The following is a 20,429-nucleotide window of genomic DNA, read 5'->3' as shown; positions in this document are numbered from 1 at the left end:
AAAAACTGACGCCGCGACGAGTATGTCGCTGCAATTTTTCCCACGAGTGGCCATCGCAGCAGCTTCTGGCTTATCAGTGTTAAGATGGCATTTTGACAAGTGAGAATCGGACGACAATGAATAACTGTGCAGGTGAAACCAATTGTTGAGCCCCCTGCAAAGCATCTGATTTTGATGACGCGAGAAGACATAAGCTGGGGGTGAAGTGGACGAGGCCGCTGACCCACGATGAATCACGAAAGAACTCGACGACTGCTTGCGACTGCCGGTCACTGCTGTGTGATACGTCTCGCAAATGTATACTTGCCCCCTTGTTTCTACTGTTAGACTTGGAGAAGTAGATACTGTTGACAGTCTTTTAACGAAAGGCAGTATGGCCTTGTGTGCAGGACAAAAACACAAAGCAGAAGGCAAATAGGTGTCCTCGTGGAGGAGAGTCGGTCCGCCATGTATCATAGAAGAGCAAGTGCTCGGAACGGGAGAAACAAATCTTTGGGACAGACCGCAGCGCCCGCTATAAAGACGGTTACAGATTGCGGGAATATTCATTTCATTGACTCCAGCGCAGTGACCACGAGACACAGGATACAACACCTCAGCAGGAACTCCAAAATAGTTCACTTGGGAATCAATTTTATTGAAGGAAAATGAAGGTTTTATCTTGGAGCAACCACCGGCTAGAACGTCGATTGCAGCACGCAACACGGAAGGTTGGGGGGGCCACGACTCCCAGGAAGGCAAGAAGGCAGCTCGCCACAATGCACGCGCCATGTTCATTCAGCAAAGAAGGAGCTCAGGTGACTAACAGACCAGACATACTGGTAATGTGGCAAAAAGATGAACTAATTCATGAGTACATTAGCCGTCTTGCCCTACAATTGTCGTGTCGTGGCTAGGGCCACAGCACCAGAGATGCAGATGTGGCCGACCACCCCTAAACACGGGTAGCCGAAGTGCTTTCATGAGGGTTAAAAAGGATCATATCGCTAATGAGGTTGGCACGAATCCCGCGCAAAACCAATAAACTGTTCAGTACAATCATAGTATCGGCTTTTTGCAATGAGAAATAGCTTGGACAACAGTATTCCGACTGTGCGCCGATATCCTGTTTCCTGCCGGTTTCTTTGTACTGGTTTGGCAGGGGCGAATGGAGGTTCCGAAACTGTCGAGCACGATATGTCCTTGTTGCTACCCTCATTTACAATACGGTTCCTCTTCCCAGAAGATGGAAGCCATCGTGATGAATTTCACCGCTCCCTTTTTTTTCGCGAGACAAACTCAACCAAGGACTCACTTTTTCTGTTGGACGGCAGCTCTCGTGTATCACGGTCAGGCTTTACATGTGTCAATTCTCAACGGCAGAGGAGCAATAGAGATGTTACTCTAGGCTCACCGGCCGCAAGAACAAAAATCTTCAGAACTCCCGAAACCGGGAAGTTTGTACTATCCATGCAGAGACCATGGGTGACCCATAGGCGAATGATATTTGAAGTACAGTTGCTTCCCCACTCGATTGTTGAATTCAGCACTATTTTGACCGCCATTGGAGCTATGTAATCTCGTGTCTTCAGAAGCTACCTACCAACGCAGGCGAATTGAATGCGGTTCTCGTGCGTCCTGACTCTGAAGACGTTTCGTCGAAGACTATAAGTTACGCATTGTGAAATACTCCCTGCCTCGAACTTCAGTAATCTGGGAGAAGGCTTGAACAAGCGCTTAACTGAAGCTATTCCTCCGACAGAAGCTAACACAGTAATGTGGCTGAACATGCTTCGACAGCTCGCTTCTGACAAAGAAGATTGCAGTGCTTCTTGATGTGGTGAGAATTTACGAGCCAACAATTCGATCGCGTGGCTCTTGTGGAATTAAAACCAGAGCTCACGGCCCAGTTCCGGTCTTGGAAAATTCGCTCCTTTAAGGGGCCTGACATCGATAACTGGAAACTTCCATTGGGAGAAACCGTGTTACTCTCACCGTTATGGTGCCACCATAAGCACCAGCTCAGAATCTATTCAAGAACGCCATAACGTGAAGTTGAGTAAGATAAAGATTTGAAAACGTGTTCCTTCCCGGTTCACGATGCCTGGACTATGTTGGCAGATACATGAACACAGACACTCTCAAACCGCGGTGGACAACGTGAACCTACTCATCTGACCGAATCAACTACTAAAAGGAGATGACCCATTCTGTTAATGAACGAAACTCACAGAACAACTGCGTACAGTTTAATAACTGGCTTGCACAAGCCAGGCGAGCCGCACTCTATCCTCATGGTCTCCAGTGTGCCGACTGAGGATCCGGATACCACCTGCGATACATGAGCAAGGACCGGAAATGAATGATTCTGTCTCTCTGTGGGGACTGGTTCCTTCGTCTGAAACCTTACGCGGCGGTAGTAAAGTAGGCAGGTACTGTAGTCTGAGACTACCTATCCGCTTGGCACACGTCGCCACACACTCTCTACTCACAGTGTTGTCTCAGAAGCCCTTCGAAGAAGCACGGCCTGAACATTTTGTCGATTCTACACCCTCAATTGAGCACCGAAGCAATGGCAGAGACGGATAAAGCATCGTACCTCTATCAGTTCTTTTGAAGACCACATGAGTTCCACCTTAGGCTGTTCCCCAGAAACTTGCTCTGGACGATAGCAGAAAAAGAAGTGTGATGCCTATTCTCTTACCGATAGGAAGCTGTGAGACCTCGCCTTTGATAAGAACCTTTTTGGTGCTCCCGGCCGTCATATATTTCTGCGCAGAGAGTTAAAACACTCCACATCTCATCCATCGATATGCTGGACCTCGTCGCAAGTCGACACGCTCTTCAAGGAACAGGCTCTCCAGTTTCGCTACGGCGACGCGGCGGCAGTCCACGCACCTCACGACTATCACAGACACGGACGACAATACTGCAATGCATCTTATAGAAATACATGCACGTATATAGGTGCATACATACACCTGTGTTTGAGAAACATGCACAATGGGCCTGAGCCTGCTTTTGGCTACCACAACAAACTTTCACATCTCTGTTGATAATCCCGGTGACACTGACGGCTCCGCCGCCTGGGATTAAGGTGACACGGAACGAATCAACGAAGCAGCGACGTAAAGAGGAAATTCATACATTGCAGGCAGTTCTGCCTTTGACGTGACCGATCCATTGCATTCGCGACACTATCGCACGAACTGCTCACCAGAAACAACTGGTTCTCCACTCTCGTTTCGCTTGATGCCTGTCAATAATAAGGAAGCAGACAACGCAGCAGGATTGGCGCAGCCGCCGATGAAACGGTTGCCTGTCTTGCCGAATTGGCAAAAGCGGTGTCTTGACAATCGAGGGGCGCCGTGAGAACGCAGGCACCAAAACTCGGAAACACGTAACGATGATACCCGCGCAACTTAAAATTCTCCTTTTCCCCACTGTGTGGAACGCCCCTGGTCGCAAAGGGATTCACGTCTATAAGTAAGATCACAAGAACTTGGCAGAGTAGCGGCAGTTAATTAGCCACCCTTGTGAGGTGAACGCAACATGCTGGTTAGATATTATCATCATCGTTACTGTTCTGTGTTGCTAGCGCCTAAAAAGATGGCCGCGTACCCTTGCCTTAACGAAGAATCGAATGCCTGCCTCATGCAATATCCGAGCCTCAGACACGAGAATACAGCCACCGATGTCGCTGCACTCTTAATGAGAAGTTATTTCCACACTATGCCGCAAACGCTAATCCGTGCTGGCTACTCAGAGTTCATATGTTCGCGAGCGGAGCAGTTTGGACAAATGACGTTCTATTAGGGACCTGTTTGGTGATTCGAAATCAAGAGGCCCAAGAAATGGGACTCCCCACCTTTTTTACATTCCTGTAACCTACCATCGAGCTCGTCAGGGTACAGCCAACGATTCGCCCACAAGTCGAGCAATCGGTCAGGCTTCGGCGCGGGAGGGTCCACCTTCGACGAAGCAAACAACAAAAAACTCACGGAAAAAGACAGCTCGAAACGGATGGCGAATTGCAGCGATCGCTCTAATCAGAAAGTGGAAAGGCGATTTACGCTGAGGGACGACGCGTGTGCTGATCTTCATTTGAGACTCCCTTGTTGAAATATATATATATATATATATATATATATATATAAGCTCACCATGCGTGCTGTGGTGCCGAGTAAGCACACTATCTAGGAAAGGTAAATATACATGGACTATAAAAAGCGCTGCAGACGTCCCGGTGTCAGAAGGATCTTTGACAAAGCGCGAGGAGAATCAAGTGTCATGCACGCAAAGGCCACTCTGCGGCACGACGGGCAAAAACGCAGTTTTAAAAAGCAATGAGAGTAAGAGAAAAAGCCAGTTATCTCATCTTACGGTCATATTTGGGTCGACGACGATGCGGTCAATACGCAGCATGGTCACACAGTGCCGAATCCTGCATATCCGAACATAAGAAGCTTTCACATTTCATACGAAGTGAAATCATGGAAGCAGTAACTAAGGCAACCTTTGGCGATGACCTCATTTTGTATTCTTCTATCGCCACTACGAAGGGAACCGTTGTGGCTTTTCTAGTTTCCTTGCCTTCGACTACTACGAGTTCGGCGGTTCCACAGTTCCATCCTTCAAATGAAACCACTTTCAGTTCGAGAATTTCTAGCAGTTTCCCTTTGCAACGAGTTCGACATCTCGGGACAGTTCGGTGAGCACTGCGTTCGCCGTAAAGAACAAATAAACTTCATGCTGGTCACTCGGACGAACAAGCTGCTACAAAACTATGCTAGAAAATGGAAAGGATAGAACTGCCGATACGCTTGTCCGACAAACACGGAATTTACCATCAGGGGGCCTGCTACACGAAACAAGAATGTTCCAAATGCACGGGACAAAAACAACAGACCCAAGTTTTACCGGGAAGCACATCACAGCACCCTTTGGACAGAACCGGACCGAAGGGGCGCCGCTTTCGCCCCGGTCACCCTAGGAGGGAAGCTCACCGTCGGAATCGCGAAACGCGTCGAGACTTCCTATAGAAGAAGCTGAGTGTTTCCCCGGCGAGAGTCTGGAAGTATTGCAGGAATAGAGGACAGAGGACAAGATCTCATTACGGTCTCCCATTCCTTAAAAAGAGTCTGCCATCCGTATCCGAAACAGAGGCTGCTAGCTCTATGTGTGACGAACGCGCTCCTGGACACAACTCAGGGACTGCTGCGTCGCTGCAGGCCTTTGGCGTCAGTGTTGGAGTAACGCGTAGTCCTAGGCGTAATATCTGGATCACTGTTATCCCCCCTAGTGGATGCCCTTCTGTGCATCTCAAGTGGTACTCGCTCATACGTGTTAGACGCTACAGCAAAAGAAGATTTCTACTGAGACGCTAGTAGCGTTTTTTACCCGTTGTATTTAAGAACCGTTGTCAGTTCACCTAGGCAACACGACTCGGTACCGCCTGTTTTGATGCTGCCTTGCGACAAACGGCGCCTCTGCCACCCTCTTCTCTCGAATGATGTGGAACAGTATACGACAAGAAGGGGGGAGGGGGGAACAGAATTCCCCGTCTAGAAATGTGGGATGTCTTCATGCGGAAACGGCCTTGTACTCACTTGTTCCTCCACAGTCGCTTCGACTTTCGCAAACGGCACCCTACGGAAGAACACACACACACACACAAGAATGACTTTTCTGACGTACGCAGGACATGCAGTACGAATAAGACAAATTATGAATGGTGTCGCCAGGTGGCGTTTCCCCGTAGATTCAAACTGTTGACAGATTTGGCGCCCATGGAACTCTTCTGGCTAGGGGGGTATACCTTCAAAAGTAAACATAACAAAAAGAACAAGGGCGGTCCATACATCTACTGTTTGTGCAGACAGATGACAAGGGGTGTTTGTACAGCTTGCATAAAAACGCTGAATTGCCAAGTAGACACGGGGTACCACTACCATTAATGTACTCAAGTACAGTGGTAGGGAACAGCACAACAGTCCCTGTGTTCCGTTTCTCGGAGGTGCAAGTTGTCTTCGATGGGGAGGCTCATCTCGTTGAAAACACCAAGTACGCTGCCGCCCTCAGCACCCCACAGAAGTGAGCAAGATGCAGAAACCAGGGAAACCTGCCATCGATTCCGCACAGGACGCTTCCTGCTTCTGTTTGTGTAGAAGAAAGTGGAAAACGTGAGGATAAGCGATCAAGGACATCCAACTTAAGAGAGGAGACGCCAAAGATTCCGAAAATGTAGAATACATCTCGCATCTATCATCCCTAACATGTGAGAGGACATGGTGGCGGCAAGACAAAAATCGAGTTGCGGACTTACGTAGGCTTGCCGATAATCGTCCAATCACGAGACCCAACAAGCATCACCGTGCCAAAGACAACCTTGTCTCCTGTACAGGGTGCAGGTCAACCGACGAGCAAAAGGAAGGTACGACAAAGAAGGTGGGATGGTTGGATAAAGTACCATGAAGTACGCGAACGTCGCGACGCTCCCACGGGGGTTTTGTCAGTGAGATCGAGTAGAAATCCTCGACGCAGCCTCGCCACCCGTTCCAGAGAAAGCTACAGGGGGACGGAGTTCTACTTACACATGCAATTTAAGCACCATGGTGGAGCCTTTGGACCCCTGGCAACAGCTTTCGCCGGGATGTCCCGCCGTTGAAAAACAGAAAACAAAGAATGTTCTCCAACTGAGAGCGAATGGTGAGGATGGACAGCAGAGATAGGCATTGAAACAGTGGAAGAAAGCATACCTACAACGATGGCACTGCTGACGCTGTCACTGCAGATGAGTGCCTGCGGTGGCCTGTCTTTGCAGTCCTTGCTTGCGCGCCCCTACCTCCGTCTTTGAGTTCTTACCTGCTTGCTTGCGGTGTAGTTTCTCGGCTTGAATCAAATCACCAGCAGTGACCTGCGGATAGTCACAAGGAACGGCCTCTACGATGACGAGAAGGAAACCGGAGCTCGCGGGAGGAGCATGCACTAATCCTGTCAGAGGACGACCGCAAATCGATACACATAGATGTACCGCTTCTACTTGTGCACAGCTCATGCCTTGCATTTGTGTCGACAAATGAGTTGGATGTAATGCTGCTAGCTACTCCCGAACTCGCTTGCCACTTCTCAGCGGAATCCGCTTACTACAATCGGCTTCACGTATGAACACAGGTTCGACAAGTTCGTTATGTATTAATAAGATTGAATTCGCATGTGTTTAGTACACCTCTTGCGTTCGGTCGGAGCTGGTACGGAACTCAATGCTTTTTTATGCCTTCATAAACATCTACACATCTATACTTTGAAATACACAACGACACAGAGTCTAGTTCTTAATCCTGCGGAAAACCTGTACTCTGTATGAGTCCCCACAGCTAATGGACAGTAACTTCCACACTTCTAATGCCGCGGTTTACGCGCCGCCTCTCTCCCTTGGGTAGCGGCGCCTAAACCAGGTAGCAGGGGGAACAAAAACTGCGCATTTTATCTCTGAAGCGAAAGCCGACCCTCTTGCGTTGCGAACAGCGACTCCTGCTCATTCATCTCCTGATTTTCTGTTCGCGAAGAAAACGACGATGAAGCCTTTGCACACGGAATGCACGCATGCATACCTTGTGTTGGGTAGAGACATTGCTCTTCATGACGCAGAATAGCTCTTCCTGTGGCGTTCGCTGAAGAATTTGCATCCACTGCGGCAGGGGTCCGTCTCTGCCCCAGCCGTCGGCGCCTCGCGGGCGTCCGCTGCCTTCGACTCGACCTTTCTCAGGATGTCGCGCAAGGATCTGGAGGATGTTTTCTTCCTCGATGGCAGCGTCCAGTGCTGCATCCGAGCGGAAATAAGTTTCCTGAGCTCCACGTCCTCGTTGCCTATCCTCCTGATCTCTATTCGACGGCGCCTTCCCGGCTAAACGGTTCTCCTCGTCTTCTGCCGAGACTTCCAAGGCGTCGCCCTGCAGCTTCTCTCGCCTCCTGTCTCTACACACGCCTCGTCCTCGCCGGTACCCACTGCGGGGGTTGACGTGGAACACGAGCGTCCAGCTCGGGTCTGGAAGCGGTCGAATGTTTCGAGGCATGCGCCACTTGCGCGCGATGTTGAATTTCTTCTTGCGCTGCCGACAAGTCTTCTTCCACCGGAGCTGCAGGTCGCGGTACGTCTCAAACAAATTCATGTCTTTCGAGGCCGTCTCCTCCGACGTGTTCGCCGCCAGCGGGTGCAGGGGAATCCGCGGCGGGACCATTCGCCGACGCCGATGTTTTCCCCGAAAAATCTCCTGCAAAACAGAGGCGAGAACCACGGTCGAGTGACACAAATCCTACACGACAAGAAGAACGCGAGGGAGCTGCGACCATGGAAAACCAAACATGTTCCACTGGTTGCGTCTATGAGAAGCGCTGCATTCACTTAGCCAACACGGTCCACTGGGACAGAGGACTCCAGAACAGAGTTGAAAAATGGCAACGCAGTTCCGCCCGCCACTGAGGGGTGAGAGTACACTTCAAGACAGCCACCTGTGATAAAGCGTTCCCTCCGTGACGCAGGAAACCAGGTGACTGAGAAAAACCGACAAAGTTGCCCGCGTACGCAGAAGCAACACGAGAAAAAAGATGAGCGCGAAAGCAGGAACAGGGGACTGTGCCTGAATTGTCACCTTCGTTTCCTTTGCTGGGGTTTTACCGGATATAGAATCAAGGAACCGACCCATGAAAGCGGAGGCTCACAAGGACTGTTTTTTGCTAAACATTTGAGAAGGCCCCGCTGAACATTCGGTGAATGAAGAAGATGATTCTATGTTAGATGCTGCCGGCGAGCAGGGGCATACGTGCGACCATGCCGATGCCATAGAGCGCCCATTGCAATGATGCTGTTCGACTGCGTGTTCACCTGAATTACATTCTCAAATGTATGCACGTATATATATATATATATCCATATATATCCATATATATCTTTAGACGTAGACATGGACGTAGATGTCTTTGCATAACGACGTAGCCTCCATGAACGTTTTCCTGCTCGTGACCCGGACTTGACACCGTCTGTATCGCTACCGATTTCCCCGGAAAGAGGACGTTTCACAGTGTCGACTGATGACAAAGTCCCCTGGCGCTACGGAACGCATAAGATGCGAAGTTCGACGTTTGCTTGGAGTCGAAAGACCTTTGCCACAGCGCACTGCTTTACACGCCAGACGATACTGCACGGATAAAAGAGACTGTGGATCTGATGAAGAGCACGACCGAACTTGGACTAGGTAAAGACACAGATTCGAGATCCAAACCAGGTAGTCTAACTCGGAAGCGTCACGTTCAAAAAAAGAAAGCTCCTACAATGCGGTGGCCGATGACACGACGTTGGGGGTAGATCTGCAGGCGCCTAAGGAAGACGCAGCCGAAAGAGGGAGAAGGAGAGATGATGGAGTGCAGCAAGGAGGCGGAGGAGAACGAAGTGCCCCCATTGTGCCTCGGCAAAGGACCCTTGGGAACGGTGCGTAGCAGGTCCGAAGCAGTTCCACTACTCCTTCTCCAAGATTCGAGATCGTACACAGAGTTCTGGCTGTTGAGCAGGCAGGAAGTCTGCCGACGAACATGGGGGTATGAGGCAGCAGATGGATACTCGTCGCCGAGACGTGACGACGACTCACGGGAGGAAACGACGGAAGAACGAAGAGACTCAGGCTTGGAAAGTGACAGCAGCGAAGGAACAGAATGCTCTGACACACTCTGGCGCAGCAATCGAGATGAGCGGAGGAGAGAGAAGGGGGAGGAGCGGCAAGTAGAGGCAGCACAGGAAGAGAAGCAGGAAGAGAAGCAGAGATGAGACGGAGATGTCAACGCAGAGGAGCTGAGGGCGTTCACAGACCTAGGACGACGGAATAGATACTTGAACGGCGATAGGGGACCTGATGAAGGCGCGAAGCTCCGAAAAAAACACAGAGAGCCTTCCGCTGCGCTGCGGGGATCGGCGCAAGAATCGTGATTTGCGTCGCAGTTCCCCTGGTGCATGCGGGTCTGGCTTGCCCCCTTCTCGCTGAATTTCGTCATTCCTTCTTCCGCAGAAGAAACCGTCCTCCTTAGACATTCTGCTTTCCTCCTTTCGCATACAAGACCGGGGCGACATCGCGTGATAGGAGGCGTTTCAGGCGCTCTCTTCGCTGACCGGCCTGGCAGCACGAGCCGCCAGGGAGACCCGCGAGCGAGCATGGCTTTCTTTGGCGGAAAACGACCCACAGATTAAGAAAAAAGGATGAAACGAGGGCGGCAAAAGCAAGAAGGAAGCTTGAGCTCCTTCTGGACTCGGGAGGGAAAAGGGTGTACCGGCTCGGTGGCGGGACACACGTTGAACGAGGATTAGTAGCACGAGTGGAATTGACAACAAGAAACTGCACAGCAGCAGTGACGACAATGAAGGCAAACTATTTTCGTCCCTGCCTCACTGAACAAAGATAAGGCAGGGTTTCCAAAAAGAAACGACAATGCGGGGAGGAAAACGCCTCTGCGGCGCGAGTGAAAAACCGATTAATTCACAAGCAAACGTTGTTGGCACACGTGTGCATGTGCGTAACTGCATGCAACGCTGTCCCGTCTGTTAAAGACGGCTGCAGACGCTGTCCAGTGGTACATTATTGAGGCGGCCTAATGTGGGGCTACTCTAGTAGGAAAAAGTTTAGCTTCTATCGTTGCAGAACGAAGACGGTTCAGCTTTGGTGACCTCTATTTGAGGAGAAACTTCCTGGGGCTCTGAACGGAAAAATGGCAACAGCGGCTGTGAACTGGAACGTCGTCTTTCGAGAGAGGACATATTTGCTGGGAAGACCCACGGAGTTTACCGAATATATGTAGACCGGCATATTGTCTGCAGAGAAAGAAAGGAGCAGAGGGCTTTAGTCACATGATTTGTACCGCCATAGGGGCTCTGTCTAACAGCAGAAGAACCTCTCGTTTAGTCATTGGTGCCAAGCAAGTGGCTGTGCCTCTCTGCCTAGATGTTCTTCCTTGCGTGAAATGTACGTGAAAGGTGACCTTGGCTTGTCTGTCGAAAGGCCAGTGGACACTTGTGGGCGTATCTCAAGTGCTGTCAGCGGGATGTTTTCGTCTTATTTTTACAGCTTTCGAGGAAGCGGGAAGGCAGACATACGCCCCGTCGTTGACCGACAGCCAATTGTATTCAGCCCCTGCTGCCCCAAAGGATGACTAGCTGACTGAGGCCAGTGCATACTACATGTCAATAGGCTTGAATCCATGGGAAAAGTAGCTTTGGAAGAGGAAACAAAAACTGCTGCCTGCAAACCCGACACTCGTGCTGAAACCGCTAGTCCTACAGTGCCTTTTATGCTGGTGTGTAACATCAGCGCGAGTCCCGTTATCAATCATCCCTCTAATTCGTCAACAGCTACAGGGGCACCAGTAGCAGTCGTAACTCCACTGCAGGTACGAGACAAGTACGACGCGACTAAGGCATTTCTCTTGCCGTCCGGCAATCATGGCAGCTGCGGCGTTAGTTCACTCTGTTTCCGAAAAGCTTCGTGCCAAAAAAGTCCTTTCGAAGTTCGCTAAACGAGACACGCGGAAAACATCTCCTAGGATCAAACTGACTACACAGTCTGACCGAGTACAAACGCAGGACGCAAAAGCGAAAAACGGAAGTCACAGCCATCGAATCTTCCCTCGTTCTGGTACTACGAAACTACATCTCCGCAAGTCCTTCCCTGATTCTGTGATTGGTACTACTTGTAGAGCGAATTTTTCTATTTCCAGTGATGGTACTCGGCGAAGAGCCACCCGCCCTCGTTACGACACGTTCCCTTTGACTGTGAGGGGTGCGACATCACTTTTCGCTACCGGTGATTGCATCACTACAACTCACTGCTAAAGTAACATTCTTGTTTACTGAACCTGCAGTAAAACATGTCTTGACAGGAGAATGCCCGTGCTTGATGCTTCCACAAGGCGAAACCCAATAGTTTACACCAGACTCAAAAGATGTCGAAGACAGCACCGAGCTGAACGAAACTCCACTTGAGTTTGCCGGGGCACGGGACATAATCCCCATTATGGCGTCTGACGCACTAAAAGGCGCGTGTTTTCCTGGTAGTATTCTCGGGGTCCGCTTTCCCCTGAGGACTCAAACGAGACTGGCTATGACAGCTTCGTTGTAGGCCCTAAAAGCTCGCACGACAAAAGATGTGGCGTACAACTAGGCCTTACCCTTGCGTGCGACATTTTATCTCTGAGTGCCATGTGTACAAAAACGATAGTCCAGGGCTCTGTCGCGTTTTCACACGGGGAAAGCAAACGGCGAGCACCACAAAACCCCTCCTGACACCACAAGTGCACAGATACAAAGCGACAGACGCGGCTATTTTTGGAAACAGAAGCACTGCCCCACGAAGACACGCATACCCCACACAGGTAACAAAAACTCGATCAGACACGACAAGACCGACATACAGCGACCTTTAAAAACCAACAACGGTGGATATTCCTTTACAATCGTGGTAGGGGGACGGCGCGAGTGTGCCAGAGATCGGCAACTGAGAAATGCTGGCAACTCTACTGTTTTCCTTCGTCACCATGATACTTCTCTATGGATAAACCGTCATTTGCTATGCTGAACAGCGAGCAGACTCCTTAGAACGTCGGGGTGAGTGATAGGAACGAGGAACATATAGCCAGTCTTGCTTTCCACCACAGCGACCGTTTCCACCTTTCCACTTCTGGTCCTTGCTCGAGTGGCATTCTACGGCTGGAGAGGACGCCGAAATTTCGCTTGGATCCAGATACGTCGCATCTTCACCCCGGTCTTTCTGTTAGTAAACTCCCGGAGGCAGTACCTTCGAAGACAGCGCAATAAGGGAAAAACAGCCTCCAGTCTAACATTACGACCCCATGAAAAACAATTGAAACTGTATGCTTTGTAACAACATACGAAATCCACAAGCTACACCGCGCAGACACCCGTCGCTTGGAAGCGTAACTCGAAATACCGGCAACGTGCATTTCAGCGACCTAGGCGAATCCAAAAACGCTTGTCGAGAAAAAGAGCGAAACTGCGTATGCATCGACCAGGAGATCCCAAAGTGCAGACAGCGGGAAAGGCGACGAGGCAAATTACCTGTTTTCGACTTCTTCCAAGCCGGCCTCTCGACAGAAGATTTCTCGGAGCTCGTCTGCAGGGACAAGACATGAGACGCAAGCAAGTCATTGCGAGTGAGTCCGCGTTTTTGAAATACACAAATTTCATTCACGTACAGTGCCAGAGATGAACGCTTGTGATTCACATGTGTCCGATCGCACCTACACACACACATGAATATACATCTATCTCTCCATCTATATATAATTATGCCTACACATGTGCAGGTTCCAGCATGAACGCAAGCAAAAAGACGAAACAGTAGTTTATAACCAAAAAGAACTCGGTTGCTTCTTACAAATGGAATCGCACGTTCTTGCCCTGGATCCTCTATGAATTTTGCTCTTTTAATCCCAAGAGACACACGAGTAGACATGCTTTCGCAACTGGATGCGACTTTCCTCATTGGTCTCGGAGAGAAGGATGCAGCTCCACGTGACGCGGAGGACCAGCGTACCATGGGAGAAAGTCTGACATCTACTGAATGGCAATCGATCCTCGGCGGGTTTAAACTGCGTTCTGCGTCCGCGTCTCCATATCCAGCCCCCAACAGATTCTCACAACGTTATGTTTCATTCGCTTTCACTGCCTTACCCGTGAGAAAATAACAGGCGAGCGTGCCGTCGTGTCTCACATAGGTGTTGTCTGCAACTTTCGATTTGCCTCGCTTGGCAAAGCGAAGCTGCGCGAGATCGTAGCGTCCGTAGTCTCTGAAGAAGAGAATTCCACCAGGCTTCAACAGCCTCGCACAACGACGAGCAACAGTGATGTGGTGCCGCGGATGAAGAGCAGAGAGAACGAAGAGCAGCAGAAGGTAATCGGCTGATGCAGGAGCCGCAAGTGACGCCGGAACGTCGCTCTGCACAAACACAAAAGAGAGACCGCACACGAAGGGGCAGCGAGGCAGATACCCGGTTTTAGCCAAGAGCATAACGAATGAGTACCCTCAATGCCGTAAATATGGAAACACCACACGTTTGGTTCTGCAACGTAACCCACGTGAAACAACCGTATTGTCGTAGTATGTTGAAATCCAGCAACTGTCGCTGTTTTACGCAGTCTAGTGGTGGGACAACGTACAGTTCAGAGCAAGAGGCATCTTTGCGGGGGACTCTTGGAAGAAACGGTACGGCGAACAAGAAGAGCAGTTCCACTGAATGAGCAGAGACGAGAAAACGGCCTGGGCAATAGACTATAGGGTACTACAGACATTGCGAGCCTCCTTTGGCCATTGCCATAATAGATGCCTTGGCTACGTCACGGGTGCAACGCGTCTGATGTAACAGAAAAACGACTCTGTGTATCATATTTTACTTTGACACGTGAATGCTTGGAACAGCGCGAAACCAACAGAATTACACCAGATCACAAAGGAGACACAGATTGGTCGCTGGAGAGGCGGGAAAGGTCTACAACGACTACGAGACATATGTGGCGAATGCACGACGGCGACGCATGTCCCGGCACCTTGGAATCGTACAGAGACAGAATGAGTGCTGAAGGGCAGCCATTAAAGATTCCACTTCTTTTGCGGCGAATTACGAGGCTTTCTAACTCCTACAGAAATTGTTTCATTGGGTAGGTCTCCTTTTTGAGAGGACTCAGGAGAGTCGTACCTCGGTGATGTCGAAGGTAGTGACTTCTCGCAGTCTTTTTGCTTCTTGTTCCTTCCTCTTCTCCCAGCTGTCGACATCTTCTTCCTCTTCGTCACTGTCGCCGTCCCGCTCAACATCGTTTTCCTCCTTTTCGCTGCAGTCCTCTCCGGAGCAACAGGCCTCAGTCTCTTCAACCTCGGACACCGGCGGTGCAGATGCCTCTCTGGGCTCCACAGACTCTACCGGAGACTCTTCCAAGAGCGGGTTTCGGAATTCGTCTCGAGACGCACATGAGGTAGGAGTTGCGGAGGCCTGTGAACGGGAAGAAGGTCGAAGAGAGGCAGGCGCGGAAGAAGAAGCAGACGAAGAAGCAGAAGAAGGAGGATACACAGAACAGACAGACGAACCGCAGACGGTCTCGCCGCTTGCTTCTTGACCGCGATGGCACCCCCGGCGGGGAAGGGCCTCAACTCGCGCAGCCCACCGCTCCTGAGGATGTGTTAAAGAAAAAAACAGCGAAAAGAGATGCATGCAAACACAAGCCGAAGCTCTCTAGAGGACAAACCCATGGAAGGAAAGAGAGCAAGCGGAGACAGTAGACAATACGACACCGACGAAGGCCGCAGCCGCCACTGGGTCTTGAAGACTCAGTGGGAAGCCGGGGGTGTTGCAGCACATGCGAGAAGCCACACGGCCTTCTGCATGCACCTTGACATACGTCAAATTGAAGAAACAGATATTTTGGATCAGTACCTATGTGATTTCTACTGTTGTCGTGTATCAAGGCGAATTCCACGTCCGTCCACGGCGGTTACACCGACAGCGGCTTTCAACATAATTCCTCGATCTGCACACTAGTGCTGAAGAAGAACCCATTCTGGGGAACAGGGAGACGCCGACTCGCGACTAGAGCCTGCCCTTTACTTGTCTCAGTTCCTTCACATTCTCTCTATTTCATCGTCCCGCCATGCATGCGGGTGTTGTAAACAAATGACTCCGAGACGAGCTTTCCTAATGGATTTTTGCATTTACTCTGAGATATATACGTTACTGATTTGTAGGGAACTCGGGGCATCTCCGTCGTCCGCCGCTTACTCGTGCAGGACTAAACACTATCGATAGGAGTTGAGATGTTGCAGAAAACAAAGTCCCTTCCGCTGGAATTAGACGGACTCTCCTTACCTTCAAGAGCTGCACAGCGCGCTTCGAGCAGTCGAACCCAACGGCGTGAAGGTGAGGGAAACCTGAAAGAGAAAGAGAGGTCACAGAGAAAGCGTGAAACCGAGTTCCTCGACAACACTCAACTGCAATCGTCGCCGATGAGTACGCGCAAAGCGTCGGTAAGGACAATTCAAGAAAAATTTAGACGAAAAGCAGCTTCGCCACACGGGTGAGACAAGCAGACTCCCTCAGTCGGGAACCATAAACAGAAAGCGATGCTTGAAACGAACAGACACCGGCGACGACTGGAAGGCCGTTTAACCAACGAGCCTGGGTGGCTTTTTTTCCACACTGGGTTGCTGCTTTCTTCTCGACGTGCTCGCATATAATCAGTGCCCCGCACCCATACACCGACAGAAATGTGCATATTCATACATACATTACACATATATATATATATATTTACTTATTTATATATTTATATATATTCAAATGCATATGCACATACCTATCCATATATATATATATATATATATATATATATATATATATATATACATGGAAGACGGAGAGGTTGGTGCTGTGGTTTTTGGGAACCTGCTACGCGTCAGTCGGTGCTTACTCCGGAGAATCGGCACGAGGGCATTCCCTACGCCGCATCCAACGTCGACGAGGAGAGGAGGCTTTGCGTCTTTTGTGTCTCCGATTTGGGGGTCAGGACACGAAAAGGCAAACTCTGGGAATTCCTTTTTTATCCACAGCCGATCCTTGAAGAAGTTATCCTGGTTGTGCTGGACAGCGACACACAAAACGCAATTCGCTTCATGAGCAGCAAGAAGAGACGGCCTTGCGTGCACTGGACCCATGGTGGGGTCCGACTGAGAGTCTGAAGGGATTTGAGGAAAAAAACATTCCTACTCCTCACGTTCTCCATGCAAGCGGCAGATCCCGTCCGTCTCTGAAAAAGCGAGCTACTATCAGTGCCTCGATTTTTACAGGCGGATGAGTTATGGTCCTCTTTACAGCTCTTATGCTAGCATTTGCTCTGGCTATTACGACAGCTATGATCCTCTTAGATCTACGTGTAAATGCTTATCCTCACGTATTGCGCAAGAGACAACGGCGCACACGGGACTAGGGAGACAGTGAACCTGAGCTGCGTGGCAGAATGTGGACCAAGCACTATTCTCTCCGCGCTCTCTGCCCTACTGCTGCTAAAAAAACCAAAACGCGCGAGGACATGCCGCCTACTGAAAAAAAGATTTCTCAAGCACCTTGCGCACCCGGACTGCGAGTTCAAAGACGTGGTTAAACTCTGATTCAAAATTTTCCAAACAGAACCAGTGAATAGCGACCTGATTCCCGTCGATCGACGCACACTTTCAATCGCACTTGCCACCATATCTTTCGCAGGGTTACCTATGAGCTTTTCCTGGGGATGGTTTTCAACAGCGTGAAGAGATGTTGTAATGCACGGAGAACAGGGCGAAGAGTGCGGTTTAGACGATACGTACACTCCAACAGACACGTCAGTTGAGATCTCCAGAGCAGGCTGTGGCTATCCAAAACGTTTGAAATCTCCACGACAGAGTCGCTTGGTCTACTTTTTCTACACCCGTGTCTGGTCCGCCCCTTGCACCGTCTTTGTGTACGAACCTTGTAGAAGACGTCCCAGTTCCTCACGGCGTCGCGGTCCAGCTTGTCTGCGAGGCGCAAAGGAGAAGAATTGCAGGAAGAAGAATGAAAACGAGAAAATGGTAATTCCCTGTGACAGCGAGGAAAACGAAGTTCCTAGACTTGAACGAACGTCATTTCTCTGGGATAAATGCCTCGCAAGTTCGACGGCGAGGAGACGCTGGAGAAACCCCAGAGAGATCAAGCAGACCCACGACACTGAGGAGCCGTGAAGAAGACGAACGAGTTCAGAGGTCAGCACACAGCAACGCGCTACACGAGAATCCACGGGAGAAACTCACCACAGAAAGCGAAACGGACAGCGGTACTGTGGACGATGCAAACATCGGAAACGCGAGCGTCAAGAGAAATGAAGGGAAAAAGCAAAACTGCAAAGGGAATCGTGAAGGAGAAACACATGTGGCGGTGACCAGAGCAGCACAAGTATCTGAGTGTGCCGCGGACGCAGGCGCAGAGGGGAAAGCACGACTTGAAAGAAGACAAAAGACAAGTCGAATCCACTGGAGAGATCATGAGGAATATCAGAGATCAGGGGAAGAAAAAAACGAAAAGGGGGACGGATGAAGAGGAAGGCGGAGATAGTGAAACGTACCGAGGGTGAACTGGGGAAGAAGCTGGTCGTTCGCCTCCACAAGCGCGTGCGCCGCCTTCACTTCTTCAGGCGTCAACGTGAACGACGCCACTGCAGCAGAGTCGGAGAGAGGCAAACCACGAAATTGAGAAAGTTACAACATGCAGACACAAAGTACCCGAACAGTCGTCATACCAGGCAGGGAACGGCACAAAACAAGGCAACAACCGAGGAACAGAAGAACGCTGTGATGCCACTTTGTCTCTAGGATCCGAGACCGGTAGCACTTGCCGCAGATGGAGACAGTACCCCCGGATACAACCTAGAAGGACGAGAACAGGCAAAAGTGCATGATTTCAATGTCCCTCGACATTCACGTTATTCCACGTCGGTCCCGACCGAAGATCCATTCACACCTAGTACGGGAAAGGCCGCGACTCCAGAGAAACTCGAAGGGTAAACACAAGAAATGAAGACGGCTTCCAGTCGCCTTCACCTTGAGGTCGAACACACAACACAACAAACAACAAGAGAGAAAGTAAGGTGGACGAGGGCGCCTAACACCGACGGGAAGCCAGTTCGACGCCAGGCAGGAGTTGAAAGAGTAAGAACTGGGAGACAAGAACCTAGGCCAATTGCCACACATCGTCGTGAATGTGGAGAAGAATGATGCTTGATCTCGTGTCTTGCTCTGTTGAAGACAGTTCGAAATGGCGCAAATCCGTAGCACCCGACGCACGGCAGGCAGGAAGTCATTGCTGCGTTCATCCAGCTGCTCAGCAGGCGGCATACCGCCGCGAAACCGGACGCGAAGTCAGATTTTTCCTTGGCATGTTTGTTCCAGACTTTGAAAGGCGTCATTCCCAGGCATTTGTAGAGAACACGAATTTGGTAGTAAAGGGCATGAGTGTCTTTGAAGAATCCGCCAAATAACAGAGGAACTGTAGCGCTCATTTTACTTGGTTTGAGTCGACTTTTCTTCACTCCACTTATGAGGTATACCGACGACAAAGTCGCTGTTTGTTTTCGACTCCGGAAGGGAGACGCATGCGTTTATCTTCGAGAAGAAACGCACCTATGTCTGAGTCGTAGAAGTTCTTTTCTGGCAGGACATCGCCGATCATGTTCGCCGCTAGGTCAGAGACGCTTGCTTCCGAGCGCTCTGTCTTGCTTCCTCCCACTGGCGCCCCTGCACATGGATCCGCCACCATGGTGTCTCTTAAGGGCAGCGGCTGCGAATCGAGAGAGGAACGGCACAGAAAATCAAGACTTGACATAAGTCATCAGGACAAAGGAGGGCAGGCGCCTCTGTTGGTGTCCGCCTTTTCCCCTGAAAAGAGGTAAAAACCTGGAGGGTCGCCAAGGGTGGAGAGGGAGAAAAGAAGGCGAAGAAGATGTCCGCGAGCCCAGCACGAAGAAGGGAAGGCCTGCAAGCAGACGGTCGTGCGTCTGCTTTCGCAACAAATTCAGCAACCGTGCAGAGGGTCTCTTCTTCGAGTCGAGACAGCAGAGAGGGACACCGAAGATCACTCGAATTATGAGATCCAGACAACCGCGTTCTTCATAATGCTTGACGTCACAGTACCTATGGCTTTATTCGGAATGTGACTCCCGATAGGAGTTTCAGACAGACGCGTTCTTAGCTGCTTCGAGAGCAGACGAGGCGGAAGACACCAAGGAGAGAACGGAAAAAAGGCACGACGAGAGACGAGATCCCGGGAGTAGACGGAGGGGAAGAGAACAGGCAAGAAAGACGAGAAAACGGAAGTCGAGAGAGGTCACAGCCGAGAGCCAAAAGAGAGAAGCAGACAGAGAAGAAAAAACTAGATACAAACGGGAACAGATGTGCCCGCGGGACAGAGAGACAACCAGGGAGAGACGGAGACACGGAGATTCACAGATACGCCGGGAAGCGTGGGGGAGAAGCCGATCGGAGGAAAAGAAGGAAAAGAAAACCTTCAACGAATACACGATATGGACCCTTTCGTTGATCACGTTTCTATTTCTCTTGACGGTTTGTAGAGATAAGCAGTCTGGAGCCTTCGAAAACCCTGCAGCATGCGTTTTTATACTGCATGTGTGCATGCATCGATTGCTTGCCAGATGCGGAAACCACCGGGGCAGGAAGTCGAGGGAGTTGACTTTTTCATAAACTTTCGTCACTTTCTCAGGAAATGAATCTGGCTTTCCTCCCGATCAAGGCTCTGACAATGGGTCGTGGAATACTAAAGCCTCCCTGTGGTCTGCGGTAGGTTTCTCGATCGCCCGGCCATCCCGTGGTCGGTCACCGGGG

At 50.4% G+C, this 20,429-nt stretch overlaps 2 protein-coding genes across 2 annotated transcripts; both read right to left on the bottom strand.

Moving 5' to 3' along the window:
* Positions 1-1,853: 1,853 nt before the first annotated feature.
* On the bottom strand, positions 1,854-10,393 carry TGME49_202350 (50S ribosomal protein L21, putative). Its single transcript, XM_018779202.1, has 11 exons — positions 9,310-10,393; positions 7,593-8,252; positions 6,844-6,895; positions 6,305-6,374; positions 5,589-5,628; positions 4,986-5,050; positions 4,363-4,423; positions 3,872-3,950; positions 3,197-3,235; positions 2,684-2,750; positions 1,854-2,311 (listed from the first exon to the last, which is right to left on the bottom strand). Exons 1-11 carry the CDS (start codon positions 10,180-10,182, stop codon positions 2,272-2,274), a joined length of 2,046 nt encoding a protein of 681 aa, XP_018637406.1. The 5' UTR covers positions 10,183-10,393; the 3' UTR covers positions 1,854-2,271.
* Positions 10,394-12,069: 1,676 nt separating this feature from the next.
* TGME49_202360 (methylase, putative) lies at positions 12,070-20,061 on the bottom strand. Its single transcript, XM_018779203.1, has 9 exons — positions 19,212-20,061; positions 18,158-18,247; positions 17,527-17,573; positions 16,493-16,661; positions 15,892-15,953; positions 14,731-15,198; positions 13,709-13,973; positions 13,094-13,148; positions 12,070-12,812 (listed from the first exon to the last, which is right to left on the bottom strand). The coding sequence occupies exons 1-9, from the start codon at positions 19,411-19,413 to the stop codon at positions 12,719-12,721; spliced, it is 1,452 nt and encodes a 483-aa protein (XP_018637405.1). The 5' UTR covers positions 19,414-20,061; the 3' UTR covers positions 12,070-12,718.
* Positions 20,062-20,429: the final 368 nt, after the last annotated feature.

The sequence above is a fragment of the Toxoplasma gondii genome, chromosome VIIa (assembly GCF_000006565.2).
Source record: "Toxoplasma gondii ME49 chromosome VIIa, whole genome shotgun sequence".
NCBI lineage: Eukaryota > Apicomplexa > Conoidasida > Eucoccidiorida > Sarcocystidae > Toxoplasma > Toxoplasma gondii.
The sequence above is the reverse complement of the archived record's forward strand: the minus strand, read 5'-3'. Positions and strand labels throughout refer to the sequence as shown.

Bases quoted from the DNA above. Each gene is read 5' to 3' on its own strand.
- TGME49_202360 (XM_018779203.1), bottom strand. From the start codon at position 19,413: ATGTCAAGTCTTGATTTTCTGTGCCGTTCCTCTCTCGATTCGCAGCCG. The intron at 15,199-15,891 runs GTAAGGAGAGTC...ACACATCCTCAG, and splicing joins GCGCTGTGCAGCTCTTGAAG to GAGCGGTGGGCTGCGCGAGT. The intron at 13,149-13,708 runs GTAAGGCAGTGA...TTGTCCCTGCAG, and splicing joins CGCCTGTTATTTTCTCACGG to ACGAGCTCCGAGAAATCTTC.
- TGME49_202350 (XM_018779202.1), bottom strand. From the start codon at position 10,182: ATGCTCGCTCGCGGGTCTCCCTGGCGGCTCGTGCTGCCAGGCCGGTCA. The intron at 5,051-5,588 runs GTGAGTACAAGG...CAATACTTCCAG, and splicing joins AAGCGACTGTGGAGGAACAA to ACTCTCGCCGGGGAAACACT. The intron at 3,236-3,871 runs GTAGGTTACAGG...TATTATTGACAG, and splicing joins GTACCCTGACGAGCTCGATG to GCATCAAGCGAAACGAGAGT.